This window comes from Eriocheir sinensis, chromosome 16 (assembly GCF_024679095.1).
Source record: "Eriocheir sinensis breed Jianghai 21 chromosome 16, ASM2467909v1, whole genome shotgun sequence".
Taxonomy (NCBI): Eukaryota; Metazoa; Arthropoda; class Malacostraca; order Decapoda; family Varunidae; genus Eriocheir; species Eriocheir sinensis.
The window spans coordinates 21,776,013-21,786,012 of record NC_066524.1 but is presented as its reverse complement, the minus strand read 5'-3'; the positions used below and the strand labels follow the sequence as shown (position 1 = coordinate 21,786,012).

At 42.3% G+C, this 10,000-nt stretch overlaps 1 protein-coding gene across 1 annotated transcript in view; it reads right to left on the bottom strand.

Moving 5' to 3' along the window:
* LOC126999572 (uncharacterized) overlaps positions 1-2,814 on the bottom strand; it is a 67,274-nt gene extending 64,460 nt beyond the window's left edge. The window contains exon 1 of the mRNA XM_050862340.1: positions 2,667-2,814. Within this exon, the coding sequence (XP_050718297.1) occupies positions 2,667-2,783 (117 nt within the window). The 5' untranslated portion in view covers positions 2,784-2,814. The remainder of the gene's footprint in view (positions 1-2,666) is intronic.
* Between the last annotated feature and the right edge of the window lie 7,186 nt (positions 2,815-10,000).

The following is a 10,000-nucleotide window of genomic DNA, read 5'->3' as shown; positions in this document are numbered from 1 at the left end:
ACTATTGTCACCGCCGAGCGGCCCAAGACTACCCCCATGCTGTCCTGAAGACCACCTGTCAACCCGGACTCTAGATTCCCTCTCTAAGAGATAGGAGCAAAGATGAGCTCCGGGGGGCAGCATGACTCAAATAAGATGGCGCCACTATAAACACAAGCCTGCGCCATAAAGGCTGGGGCCGACCATCAGGCCCCACAAAGAAAGACTATCGGCGCCATAGGCTGAAACGTAAAAGAAAAAAAGAAAAAAACACAGATACAGACAGACAGACAAACAGACAGCCTTTATCAAACACTCGACACTCAACGGTCAATCACCGATAACATGACCTTTTCTATTTACCCGAAGAAGTTTTTTTCTTAAAACTTACAAAAAAAAAAAGAAGAAAAAGAAGCAGAAGTCATCAAGTGTTCTTAAAAGCGGGCGTCCAAGATTGATTTTTCCCATTAAACATTCATTAGTTCTTTTGTGTTTTTCCATCCTCTTTATTTGATATTTTTTTCTGGTCTGTCATGACGGCGGGTGGTTTTCCCTGCTGTTTTTGCTGTTTTCTCTGCGTCTTTTTGCACTACGCACCCTCCCCCTCAACCTCCCCATTCCCTATTAGCTCCTCCCTATCCCCCATTTCTTAACCATCTACACCCATTACAAAGTCCCCCTTCCGCACCACCATCCCCCATTAACTCCTTCCTATCCCCCATTTCAAAAGCTTCCAAACGCATTATAAGTCCCATCAGTATCCTCAAACCTAGTAATTCATCCACGTCTCCATTTCTTAACTTTCTACACTCATTACAAAGTCACCATCCACACCACCATCCCCCATTAGCTCCCTTGTGTCCCCATTGCGAGTTCAGTCACGTGGGGGCACCGCGGGGCACCGTAGGCCTTGAAAATGTGTAACCATGATGAAGTGCGCGCCACCAGCCTGCCAGCCTACATACAGTAAGGGCAGCGGCGGCCTTTCCTTGCCCATCGGCGTTACAAGAAGCGAGGAGCCTGACTGAGAACAAGGACTGAGGTGGAACAAGAACGAGAGAGGCTTGAGTGTAGTACGGAATTGAGGTAGGAGACGGAGAAGGGGGAAGAAATATATCAGACAGAGGGCAGCGGCGGCCTTCCCTTCCCCATCGGCGTTATATACAAGAAGCGAGAAGCCTGACAGAAAGCAAGGACTGAGGCGGAACAAGAACGAGAGAGGCTTGAGTGTAGTACGGAAATGATGTATAAAAAGACGGAGAAGGGAGAAGAAATATATCAGACAGAGGGCAGCGGCGGCCTTTCCTTCCTCATCGGCGTTACAAGAAGCGAGAAGCCTGACTGAGAGCAAGGACTGAGGTGGAACAAGAACGAGAGAGGCTTGAGTGTAGTACGGAATTGAGGTATAAAAAGACGGAGAAGGGGGAAGAAATATATCAGACAGAGGGCAGCGTCAGGCCTTCGCTTGCCTGAAGAAAGGAAGAAGAAAAAATGGAGAGGAGGAAAAAGGGGAACGAATGGAGGAAGAAGACAAGGAGAGAATAATAATGAGGAAAACAAGAGAAGGAGGAAGAAGAGGAGGAGGAGGAGGAGGAGGAGGATAGGGAGGAAAAAGAGAGAGAAAGAGGGAAAAAGATAAAAATAAAAATAATGAGAAAAACGAGAAAAATAAAAATAACAAGGAAGCAAAGAAAAAAAAAGGGAAAGAAAATAATGAGAAAAAAGGAAAAAAAAGAAGGAAAATAATGAGAAAAAAGGAAAATAATGAGAAAAAAGGAAAATAATGAGAACAAACAACCCGATAGACCCAAGTGAAAGCCTATAATCCATCTCCCTTTTCCATTACTCTCTCTCTCTCTCTCTCTCTCTCTCTCTCTCTCTCTCTCTCTCTCTCTCTCTCTCTCTCTCTCTCTCTCTCTCTCTCTATCATTAGCAATAATAAAAGTAATAAAAACAATAACAGTTAATGGGCATGAGTCAAGCCACCCGTAATCCACTAAGGTCACGTCAGCCCCCGCCAGGTGTTCTAATTAGCAGGTATATATCAAAAGGTACAGGTGAGAGAGAGAGAGAGAGAGAGAGAGCGAGAGAGAGAGACTAAGAAAAAAGGAAGGAAGGAAGGGAGAGAGAGTGGAAGTAACCGGATCCTACTGCCTTTCCCTCTCTCTCTCTCTCTCTCTCTCTCTCTCTCTCTCTCTCTCTCTCTCTCTCGTAAAGGTATTCCTCCATCAATTTTCCTCCAGGTAGAAATGTGCTATTTGGCCCACCATTAATCCTCCTCACTCCTCCTCCTCCTCCTCCTCACTCCTCCTCCTCCTCCACAACCGTTTCTTCTTCTTTTGCGTCTTCCTCCTCCTATTCCTCCTCCTCCTCCTGCTCTTCCTACCTGTCGAATATGAAGTGAGTAATTTAATGAAGAAAATGAAGACGTGTTCTGCGTACTACCCTGAGGCCAAGAGGAGGAGGAGGAGGAACAAAAACAAGAAGAACAAGAACAAGAAAACAAAGAAAACAAGAAAAAATACAAGAAACAAAATAGAAAACCAGAACAAAAAACATTAAAAAAAAAAAAATCCACTCTTTGCAAAACAACACACAACACTCCACCAACACACTCAACAACAGAGGAACAACAACAACACACTAACACTCACACAACACAAAACCAACACTAACACAACACTCACATAGGTACTGAGGCGGCCCTTGCGTGGTTGCTCCTTACAGACCTGCTCCGCGAATTGCTGGAACTCAAGGCTTGTATACGCGCCTCCCAACAGAGCAGCGCGCGACGGCCGACCCATGATTGCTGGTGACGGGGCGGGAGGGGCAGAGAGCGACCAGGTGGACACGCAGGTGGCAGGTAGATGAATAGATAGGGAGGTGAGAGATGGATAGCCAGGTGGATGGGTAGGACAGAAAGTTAAGTGGAGAGATAGAAAAACGAGGTCGATAGCTGAGGGAGGGAGATAGATGGTAAGATAAGGGGAGAGATGGAGAGAGTGAGAGCTAGCTAGGTGGGTAGGAAGGTAGGTATAGGGCAGAAAAGTTAAGTTTAGAGATAGAAAACAGAGAGATTGATAGCTATAAGGAGGGGAGTTAAATAGATAGGATAAGAAATAGCATAAGAAATGGACGGATTGAGAGATTGAGAACTAGGTAGGAAGGTAGACAGAAAGGTAGCGGGCTTTTTTTATATATTTTTCTTTACGCCCTTGAACTGTCTCCTTAGCTGTGAAAAAAAAGAAAAAAGTGGAGAGATAGAAAATAGATTGATAGCTGAGGGAGGGAGATAGATGGTATGATAATGGGAGAGATGGAGAGATTGAGAGCTTGCTAGGTAGGTAGGTAGACAGACAGGTATAAGTGGAGATAGAAAATCGAGATTGATAGCTGAGGGAGGGAGATAGATGGTATGATAAGGGGAGAGATGGAGAGATTGAGAGACTGATAGCTAGGTAGGTAGACAGACAGGTATAAGTGGAGATAGAAAATCGAGATTGATAGCTGAGGGAGGGAGATAGATGGTATGATAAGGGGAGAGATGGAGAGATTGAGAGACTGATAGCTAGGTAGGTAGGCGTGTAGGTAGGGCAGAAAGGTAATTGAAGAGATAGAAAACAGAGATTGCTGGCTATAAGGAGGGAAGGATGTATACAGATGGTAAGATAAGGGGAGAGATGGAGAGATTGAGTGACCGAGAGCTAGGTGGGTAGAGAGGTAAAGACTCTATTGTGTGTCTGGTAACAGTGCTCTCGAGGAAGGTATCACGTTATCCACACTTCTTCACTTCTCTTGATATGTAGCGACGCCCAGTATCACACACAGAGCTATTATATTAGGTCAATGTATTTTTTTCTTCTGCACGTATGAAGTGATTTTATGATTGGCACACACTACAAACACCGTCTTCATATATCTTTGTTTGTGTCACTTGTTAATTAATTGTCTATGTATATTTTCTCGTTTCTTTCCAAACTTGGTGTAGTAATGTTATGATTGGTACACATTATACATACATTCACCGATTTTTTCTTCACTTTTTATAATCAGTCTTTATGTATCTCTGTTTCCGTCACTTGTTAGCTAATTCAAGATATATTATTATTCGTAGTAATGCCTTGTATCACAGCAGTTTACGAGGTCACAATACTTTCTCTTTCTTTTCTGAGTCAATGAAGAAGTATAATGGTTAGCACACATATATTATAATCACTGTTTTCCTTTTTATGACCCTTGTGAAGATATATTATGATAGCCACACACTATAAACAATGTCTTTATGTATCTGTGTTGCCGTCACTTGTTAACTAATTGTGTAACTCTATTTTACTTAGTGTGTTTTTATATTTCTGAGTCTCGTTGATTAATATTGTGATTGGCACACACACACACACACACACACACACACACTCTATTGTAATCACTGTCTTTACCTGTGTTTGGCATTGCTCATTATAATTGCTACACGCTATAATGATAATGATAATAATAATAATAATAATAATAATAATAATAATAATAATAATAATAATAATAATAATAATAATAATAATAATAATAATAATAATAATAATAATAATAAAAATTACACACACTCTCTCTTACACACACACACACACACACACACACACACACACACACACACACACACACACACACACACACGTCACAAAAACTGGTTCTGAAGTAAACTGTCGCCACCTCCTCCTCCTCCTCCTCCTCCTCCTCTTCCTCACACACTATTCAACGTGACTCTCTCTCTCTCTCTCTCTTGTTTTGTCCACTTGTCCCCTCTTCTCTATCTCCCTATCTCCCTATCTCTCTTTCTCTCCACCCCTCTCCACCTTTTTCCTCCCTCTGTTATCTCTCTCTCTCTCTCTCTCTCTCTCTCTCTCTCCTCCCCTTTCCTCAATCTCTCCACCTATTCCTCCCTCCATATGTCTACCTCCCCTATTTCCCTTCTCTCCATCCCTCCTCCATTCCTTCCCTCCCTCCTTTTCTCCCTTCTCTAAGTTCTCCCTTTCTCTCTCTCCTGGAGGTAGAGTTTCCGCTGTCTCCAGGAATGGCTTACGCAACAGAACATGAAACTAGTTCACGCTAAATCCCTCCTCCTTCTCCCCCTCCTCTTCTTCTTCTTCCTCCTCCTCCTCCTCCTCCTCCTCTCTTCTCTCTACGTCATTCTCCATGTCTCAAGTGCTACTGTTGTTCATTTCGTTGCTCCTTCTCTTCTTTTTGTTCTTCTTTTTCTTCTTTTTTTTCTTCTTCTTCTTCCTTCTCTACGTCATTCCGTCTCAATTACTTGTTTTTTTCTCTCTTTATTTTACTCTCTTTCTCCTCCTCGTCCTCCTCCTCCTCCTTCTTCATCTTTTTCTTTTCTTCTTCTTGCGTCATAGTCTCAAGTGCTACACTCGTTCACTTTGTTTTACTTTTTATTCTACTCTCCATCTCCTTTCCCTCCTTCTTCATCCCTCCTCCTCCTCCTCCTCCTCCTCTTGCTTGCGTCACACTCTCTCCCTGTCTCATGTGCTACTTATCGGTCGGTTATTTCGGGTGTGATTCCTTTCACTGTGTATATAAATCCACACACCCAAGTCGTAACAATATAGAGGAATTACTCAATATTTTTATTACGGGGACGGAACAACACCCCCCGCGCCTCTTATCCTCTCTTTCCACCTGACTAACTAGCTATTAATAAACCTGCTAACTAAAGAACGGCTTAACAAACTGACAAGGGAAGGGAGCAAAAGAGAAACCAAGTAAGAAATAAGCAAAGAAAAGGAAGAAATCAAAGGCAAATCAGCTGGATCACACCTAAACAACCTCCGTCACCCTCTTATCCTCCCCCTAGACAGAAATACAGCTTGGTCTTGGATTCTGGCATACTGCGAGGGATCATCTTAATTGTCTGAGGCTGCCCCGAATACCCTGAGCTAACCAAAGACTGTATTCCAAGCTCTCCCTAAGAACAGTTTATAATCCTCGTAGTATCAGTGAGGGTAGAATCAATATGGTGTTCTATGATGACGAGACAGCCTCCGTCCTCTGCCTTCTATTTTTTTTTTTTACAGTAACGGAAGCAGGGAGGAAAACATATATAAAAGTTCACTAGAAAAAAGAGTCAATTAGATTTCACAGATGGATTTTGGTTGTAATATTGGAGTGATCTTTTTTAATTGCCTGATACCGTCCCTATAATACCCTGAGCTCACGAAAGGTTGTATTGCAAGCTCCCATAATGACGGTTTCTGATCTCTCTTTCGCCTTTATTGAATAGCAGAAAGGTAGGAAACGAAAACAAAACTAATTGGACCGCACCTCGAAAGCAATCAAGAAAGGAAGAAAGGTAAGTAATAAATAATAACTGGAAAAGAGAAAAATAAAGAAAGATAATCAACTGGAACACACCTGGACAGCGATCAAGAAAGAATGAACAAAGTAAGTAAGAAATAAAAACTAGATAGGAGAAAAGAGAAAATAAATACAATCTAACTGGAACACACCTGGGCAGCGATCAAGAAAGAAGGAACAAGTAAGTAAGAAATAAAAACTAGATAGGAGAAAAGAGAAAATAAATACAATCTAACTGGAACACACCTGGCCAGCGATCAAGAAAGAATGAACAAGTAAGAAATAAGAACTAGATAAGAGAAAAGAGAAAATAAATACAATCTAACTGGAACACACCTGGGCAGCGATCAAGAAAGAATGAACAAAGTAAGAAATAAAAACTAGATAAGAGAAAAGAGAAAATAAATACAATCTAACTGGAACACACCTGGGCAGCGATCAAGAAAGAATGAACAAAGTAAGTAAGAAATAAGAACTAGATAAGAGAAAAGAGAAAATAAATACAATCTAACTGGAACACACCTGGGCAGCGATCAAGAAAGAATGAACAAGTAAGTAAGAAATAGGAACTAGAAAAAAAAGAAATGAAATATGAGCTAACTGGAACACACCTGGGCAGCGATCAAGAAAGAATGAACAAGTAAGTAAGAAATAGGAACTAGAAAAAAAAGAAATGAAATATGAGCTAACTGGAACACACCTGGGCAGCGATCAAGAAAGAATGAACAAGTAAGTAAGAAATAAGAACTAGAAAAAAAAAAGAAATGAAATATGAGCTAACTGGAACACACCTGGGCAGCGATCAAGAAAGAATGAACAAGTAAGTAAGAAATAAGAACTAGAAAAAAAAAAGAAATGAAATATGAGCTAACTGGAACACGCCTTGGCAGCGAGCAATCAGTTAAGAGGACCCTTCAGCTATATAGCGCTCCCTGCTGTTGTCATGCACCCCGGCGAGCGGCTTAAGATCAGCTACGTGTCGGGCATTACTCTTAAAAATTTCGGCGCCCAAGCGCACATATTTGACAAGACTTTCCATAGGAGTTTTAGGCGTTTCCATTGGTAGTCTTATGACCCTGGGGGTAGGTTGATCTTTCCTCTGTACCATGAACCTAAAGAAATATTTGATCAGACTTTCATAGGAGTTTTGGGTATTTCCAGTGGTAATCTTATGACCCTGGTGGTAGGTTGACCTTTCCTCTGTACCATGAACCTAAAGAAACATTTGATCAGACTTTCATAGGAGTTTTGGGTATTTCCAGTGGCAGTCTTATGACCCTGGTGGTAGGTTGACCTTTCCTCTGTACCATGAACCTAAAGAAACATTTGATCAGACTTTCATAGGAGTTTTGGGTATTTCCAGTGGTAATCTTATGACCCTGGTGGTAGTCTGACCTTTCCTCTGTACCATGAACCTAAAGAAACACATTTGATCAGACTTTCATAGGAGTTTTGGGCGTTTCCAGGGGTAGTTTTATGACCCTGCTGGTAGACTGACCTTTCCTCTGTACCATGAACCTATGGAAACACACAACTGATCAGGCTTTCATAGGAGTTTTAGGCGTTTCCAGTGGTAGTCTTATGACCCTGGTGGTAGGTTGACCTTTCCTCTGTACCATGAACCTAAAGAAAAACATTTGATCAGACTTTCATAGGAGTTTTGGGCATTTCCAGTGGTAGTTTTATGACCCTGCCGGTAGTCTGACCTTTCCTCTGTACCATGAACCTAAAGAAACACACATTTGATCAGGCTTTCATTGGAGTTTTGGGCATTTCCAGTGGTAGTTTTATGACCCTGGTGGTAGTCTGACTCTTCCTCGTTACCATGAACCTAAAATATCACTCATTGGAACCCGATTAACTCCATTTTCGGTCTTTGGAAATGGGAGATGTGAGGGGTGGAGCCGTCTGGGAGTAGCGACCTCCATATCAACTACGTGTCGGACATCACTCGCCTGAATCGCACCAGGGGGCCGAGGGACTGGCGAACACGGGCCTTGGAATGAAAGGGGGAGGGGAGAAAATAGGAAGAAAAAACATTGACGTAAAAATATCACCACCACCACCACAACCACCACCACCACCTCCACCTCCACCACCACCACCGGCACCACCACTAAAAAGAACTGTTGACGTAAACATATCACCACCACCTCCATCATCACCACTAATAGCACCACTCCTACCATCACCATCACTACCGCCACCACCACACCCGTTTTGGTTGCCACACTTTCCCGCGGCGTCACTGAGTGTTACCTAACGGCCCACCATCTCAACCAGTCCCCTCCCTACCTTACCTTACCCTACCCAACCCTACCCTACCCTACCGCCCCTCAGGTGATAGATAAATACCTGTCTACGTGATGCGTCCGATGAATAGGTAACTGAATGAGTGGATAAGAAGCGAACTAAGAAAAATGAACTTATGATGAATGAATTTATAGAAGGAGGAAGATGAGGAGGAGTGTGTTAAAGGAAAGAGGAGAATTATTACGGAGAGAAGAGGAAAAGGGAAGAAAGGAAAGGAAAGGAAGGGAAAGGAAGGGATGAGAAGGAAGGAAAAGGAGAGGGAAGGAAAGGGAAGGGAAAGGAAAGGAAAGGAAAGGGAGGGAAAGGAAGGGATGAGAAGGAAGGAAAAGGAAAGCGAAGGAAAGGGAAGGGAGGGAAAGGAAAGGAAAGGAGAGGAAAGGAATGGAAAGGGAAGAGAAGGAATTTATAGAGGAATTTAATATAGTGAAAAGTTGTATATATATTGTTTTCCTTAGTTAATATGATGTTAAACTGTATATTACTTTTTTGCCTCCCCCTCCCCCACCTTACCCCTATGCCTCTTCCCTTATCTTACCATACCCTTCCTTACCCTACCATACCCTTCCCTACCCTACCTACCCTACCCTACCCTACCCTATCCTACCGCCCCTCAGGTAAAATATAAATACCTGCCTACGTGATGAATACATGAATAGGTGAACAGGTAACTGAATGAGTGAATAAGCGAATAAATGAATGGAATGGAAGGAATAGAATAACTGAATGGGTGAAGGAAGGAAATGATATACAAAGAAATAGATTAATAAGTAAACAAAAATAAGTCAATATAATATATGATTAGATGAATGCAATGAAAGGAATATAATGAATTGAATGAATGGATGAATGAATGAACGGATACAAAGAAAGGGACTGATAAGTGTATAGATGAATAGATCGATATCAACAAAACTATATTAAAGGGGAAAAAATAATGGTAGAGGTGGTGGTGGTGGTGGTGATGGTGGTGATGATGATGGTGGTGATGGTGGTAGCGTTGGTGGTGTTAGTGGTGATGATGATGGAGATGGTGGTGGTGGTGGTGGTGGTGTTAGTGGTGATGATGGAGATGTTGGTAGTGGTGGTGGTGGTATGGTGGTGGTGGTATTAGTGGTGATGATGATGGAGATGGTGGTGGTGGTGGTGGTATTAGTGGTGATGATGATGGAGATGGTGGTGGTATTAGTGGTGATGATGATGGAGATGGTGGTGGTGGTGGTGGTGGTGACGATGGTAATGATGGTGGTGGTGGTGGTGGTGGCTGTCTAATCCTTGTATAATAATCATCCGAACATCTCCTTATTGTCATCATTACAAGTATATTTTCTTTTTCAAATTCCTTTCTCTATCTCTC